This window comes from Manacus vitellinus, unplaced genomic scaffold (assembly GCF_001715985.3).
Source record: "Manacus vitellinus isolate BGI_N305 unplaced genomic scaffold, ASM171598v3 scaffold_35_pilon, whole genome shotgun sequence".
Lineage (NCBI taxonomy): Eukaryota > Metazoa > Chordata > Aves > Passeriformes > Pipridae > Manacus > Manacus vitellinus.
Window position 1 is genome coordinate 2,662,511 of NW_021940498.1, and position 21,909 is coordinate 2,684,419.

Here is a 21,909-nt window from a genome sequence, read left to right on the forward strand (position 1 = left end):
TTCCTTCCTTCCTTTCCTTCCTTCCTTTCCTTCCTTCCTTTCTCCTCTTCTCCTTCCCTCCCATGGATGAAACTGGTCCTTTAATGAATTTAAACTGTTTCTGTGTATTTAGTACTCTCCTGACTCAACAGTTACTGTGTTTCAATATGAAAATCCAAAGTGCAAACTAGTTTATAAATCTGTGGTTGCTGTATTTGTCTGTTTTTAAATGCTCATTCAGTGTTTCTGTTTTGGTTTGGTTTCTTTTTCAGTCGATCTGGAGCTAGTTTTCTTTCTCTGATAGTTCTCCTTCTCTGCAGTGGCTTTTCTGATAACACATTTATGCTCAAATCTTCACAGGGCCAGGCTTAGTTTTTCTCAAAACCTCCTTGACTAAGAGCCCTGTGTCCTGAAGTAAAAAAAACCAGAATTGTACTTCAAATGTTCAGAGCTATTATTTGAATGCTGCATTTTTGTTTGTTGCAGGATATTTTGATAAACTGTCGCCGTGCTGCCACCTCTGTTGCCATCTGTCCCCCCATCCCCTACTATCTGGCTGTGGGTTGTTCTGACAGCTCAGTAAGGATATATGACAGGAGAATGCTTGGCACAAGAGCAACAGGTAGGAACCAAACTTTGGAGTAAGCTTTTCTAACCCTTATAGCATTTCCAATTTCAGGTTCTTTTTTTTTCCATAGTGGATGGTGGATGAGAGAAGTGTGACACTGCATGAGGTGTAGTTTTCTGCTCTGGGATCTGTGCTTTGTATAATAGTCATTTCACTCTAATATTTGCTAATGCAGAAATCTTCAAGTAAGTAAACTTAATCTCTTCATGCATTGAACACTGAATGCAGAAAAAGACATTTTGTAATGTCTCTTCTTTTGTCTCAAAACACCTGATTCCAATCATTGCAGCCTGCAGTGGTGCACCTGAATTTTAATCAAGTTCTTATCTTCTTTTATTCTGCCAGGCTGGAATCTCTTGCTTCTTGTGGAAAGAGATCTTAGGAACTCCATAATATCATGCAATATACTCAACTTTGCAGTAGTTACTGCTGTATCTAATATAATTTCACTGGAAAGCCTCAAATTCTCCAAGTGAAACCTCAGTGTGCTTCAGATGCTTACCTAAGCATTCTATTTAAAAACTGCAGGTGGCAAGCAAAAGTGTTGTATGTAATTCTAACATATCTCTTGCTTAAAATGTATGATCAATGTCTATTTGGACACACAGGAATTAATACACTTAGCTGTGCACACACATTCCTGCCCACAGTCAGTCACAAAATCTGTCATTTTGTGCAGCATTTTTCTGTTTCTGATTGTGTTAGAGGAGAAAGGGAACACAAAAGATCACTTAATAAATATATATAGAAATATGTATATATAACTAAAAAATAAAAAGTACCCTTCTCATCAGACTGAAATTCTATAAGAGCCCTCCCTTTCATCAGAGAAGTCAGCAAAATTCTGTGAGAACTACCTGAGGAACAAATTTTGGGGCTTGACTAAAAAGTCCTGTATGTGCTCTTGTATTGTAACAATACAGGAATAAGATGAATTTGGTATGCTGGCCTATACAATAAAAGAAAAGACAAGATTTTGAAGACTGTAATTTTTTGATATATTGGTATAGTGTTCTGTTGTTTGTTTGAGTTTGTGTGGAGTTTTTGTTTTGGGGGGTTTTTTGTTTGTTTTTTTAAGAGGTGAAGCTTCTGCATCTACTTGTTGATTTTCATTTAAAGTTTTCTGTTTCATTCTTTACATAATGTGAGATGATAAACTTTGAACTTGTCTGTGGTCAGGACAGACTGTTGCAACAGATAGGCCATGTGGGAAACAGTTACATGTCAAATTAGGGGATTTTGGGACAGTCAGTTTTTCTCAGTTTTAGAGCTTCTTACAGGCAACTTTTATCTGTTCACAAACTTGTAATTCTAGAGTTTAAGACTGTTTTAGTGTGTGGATTGGAGGTGACTTGTCAGGAAAGCATGATAAGTCCAATGTAGTGTATAGTTCTGCAGCTTCAATGTGACAGTATTATGCCTTGAAGAAAAATTGTTTGGTTTTTTTTTTTTTAATGGGTAGAAAAGAGAGGTATGTCCTAAATTTTCAAAGTTTCATATAATGAATCCCTTTCTAACTTATGTGTAGATACAGATTTGTGTTACTATTTTGTAAATGTTTTTAATTTGTAAAATTTCCATTTGTTCTACATTTGACAGATAGCATCCACACACCATCATGGGGTGGGTATGTGATATTATGTGTGTGTTTTCATATTTTTATACAGACATAAAGTTTGGAAACAAAAATATAAAAGAGCAGTAAGATCTGATATGTCATTCTTCAGATAAAATGTAATGCAGGAACTGCAGGATACGTAGCTTTTCCCTGATTATCTTTTGCTGGATATTAAAGAAGGAGTTTATTGAAGCTGTTGAAAATTCACAATAGTAAACATGTCATTTCTTTTTCTTCCTTCTCTCCTCCCCCTCCTATTTTTTTTTCCCAATAAAGGGAATTATGCTGGCAGGGGCACTGTTGGAATGGTGGCACGTTTTGTTCCTCCTCATCTCAATAACAAATCCTGCAGAGTAACATCCCTTTGTTATAGTGAAGATGGGCAAGAGATCCTCGTTAGCTACTCTTCAGATTACATATATTTGTTTGATCCCAAGGATGACACAGCACGAGAACTTAAAGTTCCTTCTGCTGAAGAGAGAAGGGAAGAGGCAAGTGATTAAGATGACCTGTTTCCTCGTTTTATATTTGTTTTGCTGCAGCACACAAGAAATACAATCAGTTGTATTTCCCTTTAAATTAATCTGAAAACAATATTGCTGTTCATAGATGTGGCAAGTAGATTGTGTCACAAAATTTGTGTATTTATAATATGTATTTTTTATATATGTATTTGTTTCCAATACTTTGCCACTCTGGTTTTCTTTCTTGTCTGGTTTCCCTCTCAGAGATGAGAAAGCATCTACATGAATCTTGGGTTATATGACCAGCAAGGTCACTCTTGTAATAGAGGTGTATGCTCTGTTATTTTCCATGCCACCAAAAACACATTCCTTGAAATCAAGTATTGATACTCCTTGTTAAAAATTACCATGTAATGACACGTACGAGGGAGCACAAGATGTTTAATGACACATATGAGGGAGTACAAGATGTTTAGAGGAGGTGAGCCACTGTTACTGAGCACTATTAAAATCTTCTGTAGTGTAGCCAAAACTCAAGCAGCTGTTTATCAGCCCAGCTACAATGTTGCTGACCCTTCCAGTCTAAATTTTCTGATCAATATAAAAAAAATGTCTTTAACTACAGCAAAGTTACGTTGTGTCTCTCCCCCTGCGCTCCCTCAACCATCCACTACTTCTTTTTTCAGTACAGCATGACTTTGCTTCTAAATGCTTATTCTTTGTCCTTGCTGTCATCCCTGAAACAGTTGTTGCTTGGCTCCAACCTTTACAGCACAGGTGAGGTGCTGAGAAGGTGTCTCTGGTATCCTCCTGTATCCACCCCTGCTGCCAGCCCGTGCCTGTACTATAGGTATTTCTACCTCACACACTCTAGTTAATTGTTATTCCTGTATATACCAAAACTGTTAACAAGAGTTTGTTAACACCACACATCTAGGCAAATCTAAGCAAAACTAAAGCAAATTAGATGGTAATTTGACCTGGTCACTGGACAATCGCTGCTGCAGCTAAATGAGCTAAAAGGATGCTCCAAGCAATTAAAGTCCAGCCAAAGCCTGGCAAGTGTCAGGCTGGTGTTGCTTCAGTGTCACAGCCATGGCTGGGCTGTACTCACTGGGCCAGGGGCTGCCACTACTGGCACAAATATTGTTGATCAGAAGGGCTTTGGATTCGTAGGACCGGGGAAGAATGTCTGAGTTACACTGAAGCAGGAAAAAGCAAACAGGAACCCAGAAAAACCCATGAGATGCACGGATGGTTCTGCACTTCTCCCTTTTTCCTGTGGAATGTTAATCTGGTCTGAAGCAGTTTGGTGGAGAATTGACTGCCCAGTTACTAGAGAGAGAGAGAGAGGATTGTGACCACCTGTTACCAACAGATCCTATGTATTCTTTTGTTTTTTAGGCACAGAATATGTCCTGTGATCTTTTCTTGCCAAATCATTTTCCTTAAATGTTATTTTCATTTCAGCCTGGCTTTAAGTTCTGGAGAGTAGAAGAAATGTAAAGACTTCTTCCTGAATCTGCTGGCTCATGGAAGTTGACACTTTAATATGCTTTCACCACAGGGGCTTTACATTTACTTTAAAATTGTCAGCACAGCTATTCACTTTTTTTTTTGTTGTTTTGGTTTTTTTGTTTTGGTTTGGGTTTTTTTTGTTTGTTTTTAAACTGAAAATATCCAGCCAATACACTCAATTTCAAACTCAGAGCTGCCTTTCTGAATGTTCAAAGCATTAGCTGTTTCTCTTCAAGTCACTGAAAGTAACACTCCCTATAGAGTACTTGTTTTGTACTCTATATTTTGTAATAAAAATGTTTTAAAAATTTAGAAGAAAATAGGTTAAAAATAAACTGGAGAGTTTATTTTCATAAAATTTTCTTGTTTTGTTAATGTCTGACTTTTTTCCTTTTTTCTTAATTGGAATCCACATTTCACATGGTTTTTAATGTGAAGAAATGAATATTTTTGCAGAATTCAGGCTGAATTCAGAAAACCTTAATTGTTATTGTTGGCTGTGGAAAGCCTCAATTAACATAATAATGTTATTATGACATAAAATACAAGGTGAATTAGTTCTGAGAGGCATTGATTTAGATAGTTGTACTCCTGTGGAGCTAAAACTCTTGCATTCTGTCAGTGCAGCACTGTGCTTATTCACAGTCCATCTGAACATGTGGCTGACACTCCATTTTTTGGTGACAGATACAAATTGATGTGACTTAAGAAAATCGTGGTAGTGCATTTATATTTAGACTTTAGAATTCTGTACTGTCCAACATGAATAGCTTTGTAATGCCTTTTTTTCTTTTTTTTTTTTTGTTCCTTTTTTTCTCCCTCCCCCCCCAGTTAAGGCAACCTCCTGTCAAACGTCTGCGGCTCAGAGGGGACTGGTCGGACACTGGGCCAAGGGCAAGGCCTGAGAGTGAGAGAGAGAGAGATGGTAAAAGCTTTTTTGCACTTTTGGGTTTTGTTTTCCATTTTTTTCCTGAAGTATTCCTGAAAAATGTGCTTCAGATTAAACTGTCCATGCTTTAAGAATCAGCCGAGATAATTTCCTTAGAATTTAACACAGAACTGCTACTGTAAAATGATTTTTAAAAATGTCTAAATTGAAAATATTCTTACCAGAAAAATTATTTTGCTTCAGTTAGGCTGATGCAAATAAAGGGGAGTCTGTTTCATTGTCGTTGGTCAGGGAGTAGCACAAACACTTATTTCTTTTTATTTTGCAGTCAAACCTCACATGCAATCACAGTTACAAATGAATTGCTCTTTAGTGGTTACATTAGGGGACTGGAATTCAAAGCAATAGGATTCTAATATTATATCTTTCACTGCCTTAATGTCATTTAGTCGCACAGGATGACTAAATTTTTTATGCATGTTTATAATAATCCCAATTGCTTGGGATTTCAGGAGATAGAACATTTCCAAAGCCGTACTTGAGTGTCAGAGAATGGGATACCAAAGCCCGGCAGAGGACACTTTGCCACTCATCTTACTCTTTATCTGTTCCTTTTTAAATCTGACATGTTGAGGGGTTCCAAGTACTTGATTCTAGTTCCCTTAGGTCTGTCTCCCTTTTCTGCCTACAGCTTCCCTTTCCAGGTTTTCTGTGTTGTTTTTCTCATTTTCCTGATTCCCCAGAGTAGAATAGAAGTGTTTAGCTGTATAAGATTAGTGGTCCATGTGGAGTAGGATCCTGTATCTGACACAGGCAATGAGAAATGCTGTTTAGGGAGAGAACATGAGTCTGTCCTCTTACCTTAGTCTGTCTTTGTTGCTCCCCCAGTATTTGGAATTGGTGGATTAGAAACATTAGAGGGTGTGTTCCCATCTCTTCCTTTAAAATCTCCATGTAGTTCTGTTACCTGTGAGTTTCAGTCATCTTTTTTTGAACCTGTTGGTATGATTTCCTATGGCATCATTAGCCACCTTTTGTCTGTTTTCCTTGGCCACTGCATTCCATTTTTCTGTGTTTCAAGGCTGGAGCTCCTCTATTTGGGGTACAGGAAGAGAATGAGGGATCCCAGCAGAGAATCAGAGTCCTGCAGTATGGAAATGAGGATAGACATTGGGATCAGGTGGAAGGGCATTGTTACTTGGCAGGGGGTGGGGGTGTTGATGTGTTCCCCTTCTCCATTTCTGGAAGAAATGAGGGGGGAAATGTGCACTTTGGTAAACCTGTAGGTAAAACTTTAGCATTACTTATTTTACAGGGGAGCAAAGTCCCAATGTGTCTCTGATGCAGAGGATGTCAGACATGCTGTCCAGGTGGTTTGAAGAAGCCAGTGAAGTTGCACAAAGCAATCGAGGGCGAGGAAGATCACGGTCCAGAGGTGATTTCCTTCTTTTCCAGAATAATAATTACAACAGAAAGTATGTTTGTACTGGATGTACAGGCCTGGAATATCAGCCTTCCTGGGGTGTGAACTAAAATCTTTCTAGTGCACTCTGAAGAGCTGAGCACTTTCATTTGCCATAGGAATGGTAATGCAAAGAGATCTTTAGAGATAGAGTAAGCTTACCTTTGGGCTCTTGTTTTTCTTGCTTTTTTTTGTTTTATTTTTAATCAAAGGTGGGACTAATCGGACAGATGCTCCTGCTATCAATAACATACCACCTAGTGCAGAATCAGAAACTGCAATGGAAGTAGATGGTACCGAGCAGCTTCCATCATCTTCCTCCTCTACAATGTCAGCTCAAGCTCCTTCAACATCATCTTCAACAGAAAGTCCCCCTTCAACTTCATTACTGTCCTCTCCTGATAATGAACAAAGGCCTTCTTTAGGGGCCTCAACTCAGCCTGTGCTGCATCAGTCTGGTGAGAAGAAATCCATCTTGTCATTGTTTATGAAAAATACTTCCAATAAGAAACGACTCTATTTTGGGATATTTTGGTTAGTAGATCACAGTCTGCTTTCTTCCTTGCACACCCTTAATGAGACTAGATATTTTATAGGTACCAAGGGATTGCAGCTGTGGTTCAAAGAAATAGTAAAACATCAACTGTGTACATTTGTCTCACCTTGCATGACATTCCTTTATTGGTTAATGAATTATACTACGTATTGATATTTAAGTTTGTACATCTTGAAGAAATTCATCTGTATTTAATACAGACTTACATTCTTATTGTGGGAAAAAGACAAAAGTATATCCCACTGTCGATGTCAAAAACTAATTTGGGCACCTTATGGTTTGACTTGACCTTTTCCATCTCAGTGAAGGAAAAGATGCCACAGCCTTTAGAGTTGAATATTTGCACAAGAGTTTATTTTTTTTTAGTTTTTTGAAGTGAGCTTCTAGGCCTCACAGTTGTGGTGGAAAGGCTGATGTGCTCTGAAAGACCTACAGGGTCAGACCTTTTGTCTTATTCTGTTGTAAAAATACAAAGCTGTTTGTAACTGGAAAAGATGACTGATAAGCATCTTCAGGCCCTAAATTTGGTGTTCTGGAGTATAGGAGAGATGGAGATTTTCCCAGGGAGAGTGTGCCATTCAGTGTACTGTGGCTGCTGTAGCCAAAGTCTTTGGGACAGGTGAGAAATGATGGGGCACCTGGTACCTGAAAGACAGGGAAGATGAAGACATAAGTTGAGACTCATGAGACATGTCATTTTTGCTTTTCAAACCTTGCAACTAGTCTGATACTTATTTAGAGGAAATAAACAGTGATCAGAAGCATGACAACACACACAGGGAATTCAGAAAATGCCAGAGGGTTTATTTAGTATCAGAGGCTTGTAGTCACCTATGATTTGTATTAGTGTTGGTGTGAGCTTGCTGCAGTGTCAAGTTTTTTCACAGTGCACACACAAGATGATTAAGGGGTCTACTCTAATTCAGTATAACCCAGTTTAGCTGCCATCTTGGTCCAGAGGGATAGCCACTAAACAGCACTCATACCATTACCAAAGGTTCATTTTGATCTATTTATTTATTTTTTAAAATATGCAGTATATTCTGGAAGTTAGAGTGACCAGGAGAGTACCTACCATATTAAAAATAATTGCTTCAAGCTACATCATTGAAACTTTGCGGGTTGCATAATGATAATGCACTAGAGAGCATTTTTAGAATTGTGATGCATTTTCTAGCCTGCATTTTAAGGAATCTGTGGTGACCAGAAAAATATTTTTCTCTGAATCTGCCTACATTTCTAAGTAAAAGTTTATTCTGCTAGCATGAGGTTGTTATTTCTTGATCCAGCTCTTCTCTGAGAGCATTTCCTCTTTCCCAGTGTTACTTTGGACTTACGATTCTCCATGTATTTAGTTTTGAAAGGGGTAGTGGTGGTTGTTTTGTTGACAGACAGTGGATATACTTTGCAATTTGCTGTATAATATTTGGTAGGCTCTTTGACTGTACCTAAACAGGGTGTCAGATTGGCTGCTTAAAATTGTCCACAGGACTCCTGCAGGAGCAAACTTAATAGTACTGTGTGCTTGCACCTGAGGTTTCAAAGGCAGTGAAAACTGAAGCTGCTGTAAAAGAAGCCTTTGGGTAACATGGGTGAGTTTGGGGAGAGGGGAAGCTCCTGGGCAGAGGGAGCAGCAGCTGTGGGTTTGTGGATGAGGAGGCTTGGTTGGGAATGTCCATTTTGCAATGTTTGCATGCTTAGGTAACCCATGACTGTGCTCAGTTTTGAGATTTTATTTACTCCTGGTTTGTAGCCTATAAAGGTGGAAACACTGCCCTCTGCATCAACAGGATCCCCCGAGTTTGTTCAGCTGCATTTAGATGTGATTAAAACCTGCTACTTTTTCTGGGATGAGGGAATGGGGAGAGTGATAATGGGAATAGTAGTTTAAATACAGTGGGGTTAAGTAGGAAGACCAGATAGAAGGTGTTTTGTAAAAGATGGATGGCTGGGGAAGCATTTTGGAAAATGGAAGAAGGAAAGCAAGAGGTTTTCAACCACCATTTTATGTGAAGTGGTGGGAGATACAAGTCTGAATATCATAGCTAAGAGTTAGGAAATATAGAATATGTTTTCAGGAAATTAATTCTCAGGAATCAGAGCACGAATTCCTAATACAGCCTTGTGAACAGCTTTCCCTAAATCAGTTCTACAGATTTCTGTACATGGGCACCCATGGTAATCCTGTCTTTAAAACAGCAATACCTTTGCTTAAGTGTTACAGTTCAAATACATTGTTGGTGTGGTGTTCCAGAAAATGTGCCATGTGGTGAGCATTTGAGCCTCTACCTCCCAATTACTTTTTTAAAATTAAGAGATGAACAGTACATGTTCAAAATAGAGTCAGTACAAAAATGGTTCAGTGCTGGAGCTCGTTAGGATAATTCTCTTTATCTGTATATTCTAGAAGTTGGAATATCTGAGTAAGTTACAAATAAACAACAAGATCAGTGCAAAATCTCAGTAGCCTGTTTTTGTCAGTACATTTGAATAATATTTTTTTTATAATGAGAACAATTGCTGGAGATTTTCATGCTTATCACTAAGGAAAAATGTAACAAATTTACTTTTAGTGGAAAGCTTCAATTAATTTTTTTGCATTAGTTTTAAGACGGTGACGTTTTAAACCACTAATGAACATCAGATACATCAAACAGTATAATATAAAAAATTTTTCCCCCATAAGTAAAATTCACTATGGTACCATTGAAGGGGATGCAGAGGGGCAGTTGGCTAATTAGTACAAACCTTAATCCTAATAAGTTTCTGATATAGATTTTAAATGGGAAAGTGGCAATAGCTGTTTTTTTTTAATTTATTTCCATTTCTGTTTCCTCACTCCATTTGCTGGCAAAATAAACATTTGCTTAGGTATTCTGAAATGCATTGAAAGGTCTTGTCATTGAACATCTTCAGGATAGTAGTTATGTCTTCACATTTTGTACTGTAGTTCTTGTTACATCTTAAATTGTGACTGTCTCTGAACTGAGTGGAACTGAATCAGCAGCAATTTTAGGCATCATTGAAAATTCCTTAAAAGCATTGTCTGGACTGGTTGGATTTCTAATTTCTGTAAGTGTTCGTGGAACATGAAAACTATTCATAGCAAATCTCTTTGATTTCATATTCCTTTTAGGAAGTATATCTCTTTATTCTTGTTATACCTCATCAACCCTAAACTGGCAGGATGCTTTTCCCAGAAAATGGCATTGGAATGAGGACATTAGAGCTCATGACCATTCAATATGAACTGGTGCTTGCCACTGACTTTTCAATTATTGAATTGTATCTCTGGGTTTGTTTCTCTTTATAAATAAAAATTTAGGATTTGTTTGCTTCACTGCCTGGATAAGGGTTACGGATTATTTGTTAAGCCTTTGTTTGGATGAAAGGTCACATGCCAGCATAATGCTCTCAAGTATTTTAACATTGCAGCTTGATTTCTTTTTTATTTGCAGATTTCCTCATATCTACAAAATATTTCTGAGTGCTCTTCATATAAATCCTTTCAGGATAGGTCTAGACAAGCAGTTTATAGCAGAACTAGCTGGAGCATTTGATGTGAATATCTGAGCCTGAATTAGCTCCTCTACCCCATATATCATAGATGGGACTAGTTCAGCAGTGCTTCAGGTCCATGTGCTTCTGTTACTGCCAATAAAGACACAATCTATGTTGTATAAAGAGAAGCACTTCCTATCCAGCACTTGTGCACGTGGAGAAAATCTGCAAAGAGCATGGAGAGAATAAAAGGTTACTTGGAAATGTGGTTTTATAGCAGTTTGCAAAAATACTGTTAGTCAGGCAGTGAACTGGTACATTCCAAAACAGTACAAGTGACAGATGAATAAAGACAAAGTGATGAAAACAGTGAAGCCTCAAAAATGGAACTGAGAGAATAATCTATTAAGAGAATGATACTAAGAATTGCTAATGATCCAATAAATTACTGTCTTTGTAGGACCACTTAGCAGTGTTTTCAGACTGTGAATCCTCATCCACTGGGAATTTCTGAAATTAAAAAAAAGGCTTCGGAGTAAAGTTCTTGCAGGTTTTTTTGTTTGTTTAGCTCTTGTTCTGCCACCTATTTCCATAGTCTGAGTTTACTTTTGGCACAGGTTTGCTGTGATCAAAATTTTTTTGGTCACATCAGGAAGCTATCACATTAATTTTGACAGCCTACCTGTTTTCAGGAAACCACAGTTGCATAATTTTACACCACAAACATGCTAATTTATTCTACGTGTTAGGAACATGAAAATGAATACTTCTCTTGTTTGCTTTGTTTTGACTCAGTCAGGCTGTATCTATTTTCATTAAAGAATTCTTCGTTAGGTAGTTTAATTCTTGGAGATGGGGAGGGGTTTGCATTGAAGGACACAAACCCTCAACGTTTAAGTCCTGTGATTTGTGCCTTGAGGAAGAGAAAAAACAATTTCAGTATTTCATTTTATAATTTCTGGATGTTAATAAATTACTCAGATATATTTTTTTTCCACTGTAATTGCATCTAGTATCTGTTATTCACATAAATTTTTTTCACTGTAATTACACTCAGTATCTGTTGCTTCTCTCTTCGGTCAGTCCCCCCACCCCTCCTCACTGTTCTATATATTGTGTGTTCAATTATTCTTTCTTTTACATACTTTTGTTTGTTTGTTTTTCCCCCTCCCTGTTTGTCAGAGTTGATGGGACCTGAGTTAGCAATAATCCGTAGGGGTCTGCAGCGACTGAGGCTTAAGAAAGAACAACAGAGACAGCGAGAACGAGAACTAGCTGAGGGTTCTGCTCCACAGGCATCCTCCTCTGCTCAGTCCTCCTCTAAGGGCTCCTCACAGGACCCTCAGGCATCAGGTTGTCCTTTGCCCAGGTTTCTTGAGCAGATAACAAAGCTCCAGCTTGTGCTGCTGTTGTTTGCTGAGATGCTTCTCCTCCAGAACAAGGCAGTTTAATGCGTTTGCTGCTTGTCTTGCCTTGCATGTGGTGGTGTTTATCATCACATGGTTAGGGAAAAGAGTTGTGTTGACAGGTTTGATTTATCTAACATGTTTGGATTACAATGATAATATGTGGAAAAGGTGTTCTAGGTGCATGGTATCAGGTTTGTGCAATGTTTGTCAGAGCAGCTGAGCAAGAAATTGCCGTGCCTTGAATAGAATAAGAATTATATACTTGAAATCTTATTTTGCTGTTAATTGTATCCAAAAGCAACATTTGAGATTTGGCTTTGGGTTAGCATATGTTCCAAATCAGAGTAACAACTCAGTAAAACAGAATTTTGGCATTCCTAAATGCTATGGTTTTGCAGTAAGTACAGTGAAAATACTTGTAACAAGCCAAAGTCCCCAGAAGTGCTCCCCTTCTTTGAACAGAGCGACTTTTCCTTTCACCACCCTCTCTCTCTTGTTTTATGGAGTATAAAAATTATTACAAGAAAGCCTCAGATATGTTTATAATAACATATTTGAGAAAGTTAGGGTAGAAGCATGCATATGAACCAAGAAGCAAACCCTAAAGCATAAACTTGAAGCAAACTTTGTCATGGCACCATGTAAAAACGAGTGAGCTGCATGCTGTGTGAAAAATCAGCATATTTTGTGTTGAGAAGTCGTGTCTGGCAATGTTTCCTCTGTGGATAAATTCTGTGACAGTTGAGATGTGGCTAAATTGCTTATTACAAGGATTGTGTCATAAATTCACAGCTGTCTTGCTATAGTTCAGTCCATTCCATTCCTTTATCTAGAGCCTTCCAGAACAGCTTGTTATAACAGTGGCTAATGCAAATATGTAGTTACTGAATTTTGAATAACTTTCTTCACTAGAAAATTCTGCTGTGAGTTTTCAGAGTGTTTGGAAACCAGTATGTCCTGCAAGGATATGTGCTTATCCTAGGGATGGCAACCATAAGTGCCTGTTACCTGTAGGAGAAAGCAAGAAAAACAGTGTCCTTGGAGGTGACTGCAGTTTCCTGCCAGGCCAAAAAAACCCCAAAAACCTGAAAAAACCCAACCAAAAAGCTACCAATGGTTGGGCTTTTTATTCAGCAAACCGAACATCACAATTTATTAACTCAAAGATATTGAGTGATGATAGAGGCAAAACCATAACTAAAACAGTCATCAGGTCTTGATCTTCCATTTTCTTTTCAAAATGGCTTAAAAGATTTTTTTTTCCCACTAAATTGCTTCCCATTGAATTGAGGTCTGTGGGTATTTTACTACCTCTGAAGTGTGTGTTGGTCTGGGTTTTACTTGATACATCTTGTCCTTCTCTTTTAGTGCACTTTCAAAAATGCAGTGTAATTTTTTCACTCCCAGTTGCTTGTGGATCAACATCCTGTAGGATCCATAGTGCCTCAAACTTGAAGGTTTAAGCTGAGGAATTGCTTTGACTGGGAGTCAGAGGTGTATTGTACTTGGCTTGGAGCCCCACCACTGCCTCTTGTAGTTGTGAGCTTGCACATGTTCTGAATTTTAAGGGAACTAGTGGGAATATCTGATCCTTTTGTTTGGAATCACCAGCAGGACACATACGAAGCCTTGGAGGAAACTGGCATTCAAAATTTCAATATTCAAGCATTCACCTCTTTCGTGAGGTGATGACAGTGAACTTGCAAATTAAACCATTTTATTTAGTAAGTAATTGCTTTGAAAGACAAATTCACTCAGCATTATGGAAACAGTTATTTCTGGGGAGAGAAAGACGGAAGCATTTTTATAGCGCACCTCCAGATCCTGAGGATGTGTATCTTCTTGAGTTTTGGTCTGATGGGTGGAATTTGTTGCCTTCAGTATTATGGACAGTGGAAGACTTAAAATGAGGAATTCAAATTGAAATATTTAATATGTTTGGTCAATTATTCCTCAAGAAATTTGATAAAAGATTGCATTGTCTTTTCCTTTCTACTTGTCTATGTAAATACAAGAAATTCCTGTTGCACTTCATCAACTTCTTTCCTTGTATTCCTCCTACCCCTGCTGTGGGAGGGAACAAGTGAAGCTCATTTCTTTGGATTGGGGAATCCTTATTTCCTTCATAAGATTTCTGCACTCTGAACAGGAAATATTCTCTGTACTTGCTCATTTCTTTTTATGCAAGTTACTTTGTTTTGTTACCTTTTTCTGAACTCCCAAGATTTATTTTTGGAAGTTGTGTATTCACAGTCTATTCATTTGGAAAACCAGAGCTCCAGACTTTTGGTCTCTTGCTTCTCCATAAACACAGTTGGTTTCTAACCCTGTGGTAAGTTGACATTTCAGAAATATGGTAAGAGAAAAAGAAGTTATTAGTTTTGGGTTGTTGGAGGGTTTTTTTTTAATAATAAGTTTCTATACAGAGACAATATCTATATTTTATTTTTTTTCTGCAAGCCTACCTTTGTTGCTCTGTCATGAAGCAGATGTTCAGTTTTCAGGCACATATTCAAATTTTCAAACAAAACATTACACTCCAAAATGTGTCTGCCACTTTGTGAAATGGCATCAGAGCCTCTGGCCCAGGGCTGCAAGTTCTCAGTCCCTACTCTGGTAAACTTGTATAATTTGCACTTGCAATTTTGGAGGGAATTCAGTGTGAAAATGAGGCCATTTCTTTCAACTTGTATTTCATTTTTAATCCTTACCTTTGCAATCACAGAAGCTCAATTATGAGGAGAAAAAAATATTCCATCCATGTTAGAAATTACCCATTGAAAATGTCAAGAGCTGAAAGCTCTGTATGTATTACAGGCTGTATGGTAGTTATTCTGTCTCCCAGTCTAATGAAGTGTAGTAATTCCATGAGGATTTGTAAGCTCTGTCTGTAGTAGTTAACCTTCACCATTTAGAAAAATATGGCCCAAAGTTTGTTGTTGTTGAAAATGAAGGTGAGTTAAGTGAGTAATGATTCACAGTGGGACTGTTTGACACTGAGAAAAAAGGTGGTACTTCCTCAGATGGCAGTGAGCCTTTGTTTTAGTGGATACTTCTCATAATTATTGTGTAGATTTGGCTGAATTTTAGAAGGTATATGCTGGTCTATTTTATCTTCAAGCCTTTGCTTAGGTATTGAACCGATTCAGATTTTTTTTGATAGCCAATTTAATTAGGGGAGCTATGGTAAATTTTTTGGTTTAGTTTATTGGTTTTGGGGGGGTTTTTGTTATATACTTTCTCCCACAAAGCCTAGTTTTTACTTACATTTTTGTGGCATTTCATAATATTTAGATCCTGTGCAGTATTTAAACAACAGCATCTATGTGCTATATGCAAACAACAAAGAAAATAAACCCTTTTAACATGTTGTTATTGCTGCTCTGCCCAGTGCTGATATCCAGGTATGCATCACCATTACCTTCATCACTTGAGAACTTTTAGGAAATCAAATGCAATTTGAAAAGTTACAGAAACATGAACCAGCCAAACTTGAAGAGAAAAAACTCCACATTATAGATCAGTGTGCATCAAGGGTTCCTGTAGTGGTCAGTGTACATAATCTTACCCACAAAAACTAATGTGAACCCTTCTTTTCTGAGGAAAAAAATTTGATTTAGACCTCATTTATTGTAGAATAAAGATATAGACCTGTGCATGCAGGCCTGTTGTATAACCTGTGTTGCAAATCGACTTTTTTTTTTTTTTCTTCTTTACTCTTGGGTTGTTTCAAAAGTCTGTATGGTCCATGTCTTTAAAGCAGAACAAATTGGACCTTCATTTCTGTGTTAAAGCTTTTGGAGAAGAACAAGGGAAGGACTGTAGCTTTTCTTACTAGATCCTTTGCATTCTTCATAAACACCCAGGTGTAAAAACGTGTCCATTTGAAGTCCAAAATATGTAACTGAGAGCTTATAAATCCAAAATATGTAACTGAGAGCTTATAAATCCAAAATATGTAACTGAGAGCTTATTCACTGTGCAAAGCAGTTATTCATAGATACTAAAAGAAGTATTTAATTTTTAGAATAAAGTCCACTGTATATACTGTGTCTGGGACTTTTAGAACAGGTGCCACTGCTTTAGGCCTGGCTCTGACCCTGGAGCTGGTGTTACAGTGATATAAGGAGGAAATTTTTTTAGCCAAAACAACAGAGGTGGCATGCTAATATTTTGATGAAGTCAGCTGCTGATTGCCCAAACTACAGGAAGATCCTTCAGCATGTAACTGACCTTAAAATTATCTTCTATTTTCTGTTTGAGGTTCCCCAAATTTATGAATCTCCAGTTCCCTCTTTAAGTGATGCTCCAGTTTAGAATGTACTGGTGACATTACAACCAGTGGTGAACTGCATTGGGATGTAGACCCAGCCTGTGAAGGCTCAGGTAAGAGTTTGGATTTTTGTTTGTTTTTTTAACTATATGGCACAGTTTTGGTAATACTTTTTTTTTTTTTCCCAAAAGCTTTATAAGAAATTACGAAAGTATTTTTTCAGATTTTTTTTTTTTTTTTTACAAAACAAAGCCATATATTAAAAAAAGAGGCATTTACCTGAACTTCCCTAGGCTGGTTTCATGGTCATGGTTGTTTCCCAGACTGCAGTGCCACTTCAAGAGGTGCTGGTGATCTGTGGCTTCAGGGAACTTGGAAAGGACACAAGTGAGTTTAAAATTGCTACAAACTGAGCTCTTAACCATGTTAATTTGAACATTTAGGATGCTTCCTCTGTGTTGCTTAAATATTCTCTTATTACAAGTAAAATGCATTCACAAAGTTGTATGAAGTCATAGTGAGATGCAGGAGGTTTAAGCATGGACTACTACCTAGAAAAATCTTCATTTTCACTTGCTGTGATTCAATGATGCACATGGTAAAACACACCTACTTTGTTACTGTTGCATAGCATGAGGTCTTAATAAAATCAGAAGTGCTGATAATAGGGTTAGTAAATTAATTTCTTATGCTTCTAATAAAAACATGTTAGTTCAGTCATGTTTCTTCTGTTCATTGGGGTCAGAATGAAAGAGCTGATGATATTGGCTTTTCCAGCCAAGTGGAATGTTTGGCAGCATGATAAGCATTTTAAACAAGGGCATAAAACCCACGGAAAGAATTGGAGTGCAGGAGCAGAGCACGGCTGGGGATCGCTGTGCTGCCTCCTTTGGCTTCTCAGCTTTCAGTCCAGCACCTCCCCTCCCTTTGGCACTTTTGATACAAGTTAATCCCGAGCATGGACTTTGTGAGTCAGAAATCAAAGCCAGCCTTGGAAACGAGGCAGCAGATTGATTCCTGTGCTGAGTCAGCTGGAATACAAGTAGATCATCTTATTACATGAAGCATCTACACATCAGCTTTTTGCTCTGATTTATGGTCCAAAAAGTGGTTTACTACTGCACTGGAAAAACTACACTGTAAAGACTTCTGTTCTAATTTAGAAATCTTATGTAAAGCACGCTTTGCTTTTGCAGAGTGAAACGTGTTAACAAGTCTGCTACTTAAGAGCTGCATCCCATCTGAATCTAGGGGGTAAATTCTGTGGTCTGGCTTGGGCGTGTTTGGTGCAAGGCAGAGGCATGGCTGAACAAAGAAGACCAAGCAGAAGCAATTTTATGTTCCTCAGTTATGGAAATAAAATCTATAAGCCCAGTTACCAAAACAAGCCAAAACACAGTGCCCCGGACTGTCCTGGTCTCTGTTCTTTGCTCCTTCTCCCCTTCCCGATCCCTGGTATCAGTGTAAGCAAGGAACAGACTGTGATTCTTGCACCAGTGGCTGGGAGTGACGTATGGCTTGAGGATATATATATATTTATTCAAATCAGCTTGACAATTTAGCAGGTTTTATGGCTGTACTATGAAATAGGTCATGCTGGTGATTCTGGCCCAAACCTGGAAGGGAGCTTTGTGTAGGAGAGAGCGTATTATTTCATTACTTTCCTTGTGTAGGATTTAAATTTATGTTAAAATTCCTTTAGCATGCTGTGATGCTGATGAACTGTGACTCGGTTTATAATACAGGGTATTAAATCCTTTTAGCTTAGGATGAATTTGTTTATAACAGAAGATTAACAAGTGGAACCAAAATATGATAGTCTAGGCAATATCTCTGAAATACTGCGTTCATTTGTGTACATCAGCTCATCTTAAGATAATACAGAAATATGATCTGCTCTTCAGGGGTGACAAGGAGAAGAGATTCCCAGGAGATACCAAATGTTGCATCTGTCATGTGTCTGCACAATGAATGTAGTGCTGGTGATAGTCATTAACTGGTAGTTTCTAGGGGAAAAAAAGTGCACTTAACTACTGGGGAGGTTGATTATTTTATTTATTTATTCATTTATTTCAATTGGTATTTTTATAAGACAGAGTGGTGGGGTGCTGTGATAAACTCATAGACTTGTTCTCGGTTATGAGGTGCCTCAGAGGTGCAGCATCTAGGAATGCAGAACTACCAAACTCATACAAGTGGGATGTATTTTGGTGATTTGATGCTTTAAAACATTATTATTAAAACAGTATTTAAATATTGAAGGTGCTGGTATGCCAGTGAGTATTCTGTGTTGAAGGATAAGTATTCTGAATCTTACATTTATCACATGGTTTGAAATAACTGTGTCATTTGGTAGTTGGAGCAAAAGCTTTACAAGCCATGACTTTCCAGTGTTTTTCCTGAGGTGTTAAAAATTTGAAGAACACAGTAAAATCTTTGGTAATGGACAGGAATTTTCAGTATCAAGATGTTAGCAAGCTTCAGGCTGTTCAGTGAATAAATAATGACTTGAAACAAGTGGCTTTGCTTCTGTCATGCCTAGAAAATGCAATATGGCTGGCTGCTCATAAAACAAACCCAAAGCTTCCTTATGTTGCTGCTTTTTTTTATTTTAAACTAACCTGTGATCGTGACATTGCTGTGCAGTTCTCTGCTGCTTATGTTTTAAGTTGAAATCTCGTTTTTGTTTCAGATTCTCCTTCTTCAGTGGTTAACAAACAGCTTGGATCCATGTCACTTGATGAGCAACAGGGTGCGTGTGACAGGAAATGCGCTCTCCCCAGCCATAGCTGATTGCAATGCTTCCTTTCCAAATTGCCTTTCATGATGATAAACAGTCTAAAAATGCTGTTCATCTGCATAAAGTAGAGTTCTGTAAGCAGATCTGCTGGAAACTCATTAATTATTTAATTCTCAGTATGAGTAACAGAGTAAGGTTTTCAAAAGCCATCCTATGCTCAATGCTTAATGCAATTACTAAAGTTCAATGTAGGTGCAGTAAATGTCTTATGTACTCTACACACATTTAGAATAATTTTCTAAAATAATAATCAAAATTACTTCTTTAAACAGGTCTGGTTTTGTTTTTGTTTTTTTTTTTCTGCATGGTTCTTGGATCAGAATGCAAATACCAAGATTGAAGTAACGTATAATCACGTAATGCCAAATCAGTTTATTTTACAATCTCAAGAGAGATGTGCAGCTTTGTTATTCTTGCAGTTTGAGTAACTGAGGAGCACCTGTGGCACTCGGGTGCATCTTCACCCCTGTAACCCCTTGTCCTGCCCCCCTCCTGCTAAACAAGGACTGGTGTTGCCCTGTAGGATCCCTGTGGGCTGGGGGTAGAAAGGACATTTGTGAGCTTTCCCTGTGCCCAGTCTTCAAATTGTGAGCAGTGAACTGGGTCATAGGTGACCCCAGTCCAGCTGAACCAATGCCACCTGTGCGGAATATTTACGCCTGAATAATTAATGAGTGATAGATGCTAATTTAAAAATAGATTTCCATACACTCTGCATTATGCTCTGTAGAGCCTTTGTAGAGATTTGATAGCTCAAATCCCACAAAAGAGCTTTCTGTTGTCTTGTTCCACATTCTGAACTAGAAAGCCGTTTTGAAATCCCACTTCTGAAAAATAGCCCGTTTGGCAACTGCTGAAAGTGTGGTTTATTTTAGGGTGCCAGAACAGAGGAGGAAAAAATATAATCAAGCTGTGTTTCATATTGACAAAATAAACTCAATTTGTGGAATTATATTTTGCGATGAAATAGCTTTAAACCTCAGTGTGTAAATTTGCTAATTCTTCGTGGTTCTGTAGCCAACATCAATCCAATAGTCAGGTTTAGCTGGAAAACTTGCTTATAATTAGTGGCCAAGTTATGCTTTTCTGTTAGGAACACAGGATAACACATTATTTGATCAGAGTAGAATAATATAGAATTAACACTAAAAGTCTATGTGTTTACTGAGGTTCTTAAAATTGTAAAAGTTTTGGAAAGCTGTTAAATTGTTCTATGAAGTTATGAAATCAGCCCAACTGACAACAAAGATAAAACCAGAAGTTTTGGTCCCAGGAATCAGTTGCCAAGTTGGTATCATATTCTTCTTCAAGCAGGATCAGTTGTCTTAACAGCTAGTTTGTATTTTTAGTTGCATAATTGTAGTTTTAATAGACTCTTAGGGGTTTTTTTTCCTAGTAGTTTTTTTTCTACATTTAAGAAATTACTTGAACTAATGTGAAGGGATTTCCTTTTGTAGAAGCACTCCAGGTTTTTCAATATGCAAAAACACCTCCCCAAAATACATTTGTTTATCAGTACACCAGTTTTTCTGTTTCATTGGTAGACAAAGTTACTTCTAATTTTGAAAACCAGGAATTTGAAAAGGGAGCAAATTTATTAGGAAATCCATTGTTCAAATGATAACCAGAAAGAATAATTTGCTGATGTCCAGTTGGATTTTTGAAGTTAAACTGCTTTAGTTTCACTTAGTATTTGAAAAGAAATCTCAAAATACTGTAAGTAGCTAATGAAGGAATTTATAATAGTTCTTTCCATATAGATATATAAATATTTCGTTCTTATTCCTGTCTTTTCTTAATTTAGTACTGAATCAGCTGCTGTGTTCTGTTGAACCAGTCTCTCCTGTTGGCATTTATGTTTTAAGACTGGTTTTGGGTTTAAAGATCTCCTATTGGAAGCACATACATTTATAAAGCCATAATTCTGGCAGTCCAGCAGAAGCTCTGAGTCATTTCTGTCTGTACAAAATGGTTTCAAATGCATTACAGTGACCTACCCTGGATTTTTTTTAAAAAATTTTGGGGATTTTTGGACTGTAATTGTAACAATGGAGGGTTGGCTGTTGGATCTCTTGCAGTGTTAGGACTTTAAGGTACTGCCTGAATTGGAATGAGTGAAGAGGGAACTTGAGACTCACACTGTAAATGTGCCCATGTATCCCAAACCATCACAGTGCTGCTTCCTACAGACACAGAAGCCATGCTTTTTACTGATATTTCTAGATATTACTGTGAGGGTTTAGTAATCTGTTATGGTGATGGGATCATCTAGACAAAGAATTTATATTTTATTTTTATTATTTATTTGATTTTTCAGTCTTCCCTTATACTGACTGGTATCAGTGTAACAGTGTTTAGTCGGAATTCCTCGCTGGATAAAGGAATCTCCACACTTCCCTCCAAGTTCAGCTGCCTCTGATGAATTTTCATGTGCTAAGCCTTCCCAGTGAATTCCTATTTTCTGAAACACACCACCTATTTTTTTTCTTTTTGGATCAATTTTTCTGCCTTCAGAAGAATCTTTCTTTGGTCTTCACACAGAATATAATGCTGTATAGGAATTATTTTGGGGGTTTTTTTCCCATGAGAAATCATCTATCCTCTTCTCATGGGGTTGCCAATAGACTAATGACTAGGACAGCATTTGAGATGTGGGAAACCAGCTCAAAGTTCCTTAGGGTGTTAGTTTAACTAGGAAATGCACTCTGTAAGCTTGTCTTCATGCATTTCCACTTCACAGCTGGGAGCCCCAGTCTTTGTGAGGTTACACTTGCACAGGTTTCTTTTCTAAGGGAAAAAGTGTCTCTGAGGG

At 37.7% G+C, this 21,909-nt stretch overlaps 1 protein-coding gene across 7 annotated transcripts in view; it reads left to right on the forward strand.

The window, feature by feature from the left end:
- The window catches only part of DCAF6 (DDB1 and CUL4 associated factor 6), a 64,152-nt gene that overhangs the window by 16,019 nt on the left and 26,224 nt on the right, over positions 1–21,909 (forward strand). For 2 of the 7 annotated variants that reach the window (XM_018077072.2, XM_029961483.1), the window contains exons 5-11: positions 466–601; positions 2,502–2,716; positions 5,039–5,132; positions 6,412–6,531; positions 6,771–7,016; positions 11,798–11,968; positions 18,990–19,049. In XM_018077072.2, the coding sequence (XP_017932561.1) occupies positions 466–601; positions 2,502–2,716; positions 5,039–5,132; positions 6,412–6,531; positions 6,771–7,016; positions 11,798–11,968; positions 18,990–19,049 (1,042 nt within the window). The remainder of the gene's footprint in view (positions 1–465; positions 602–2,501; positions 2,717–5,038; positions 5,133–6,411; positions 6,532–6,770; positions 7,017–11,797; positions 11,969–18,989; positions 19,050–21,909) is intronic. The other 5 variants (XM_029961487.1, XM_029961488.1, XM_029961485.1 and 2 more) reach the window with 3 other exon arrangements.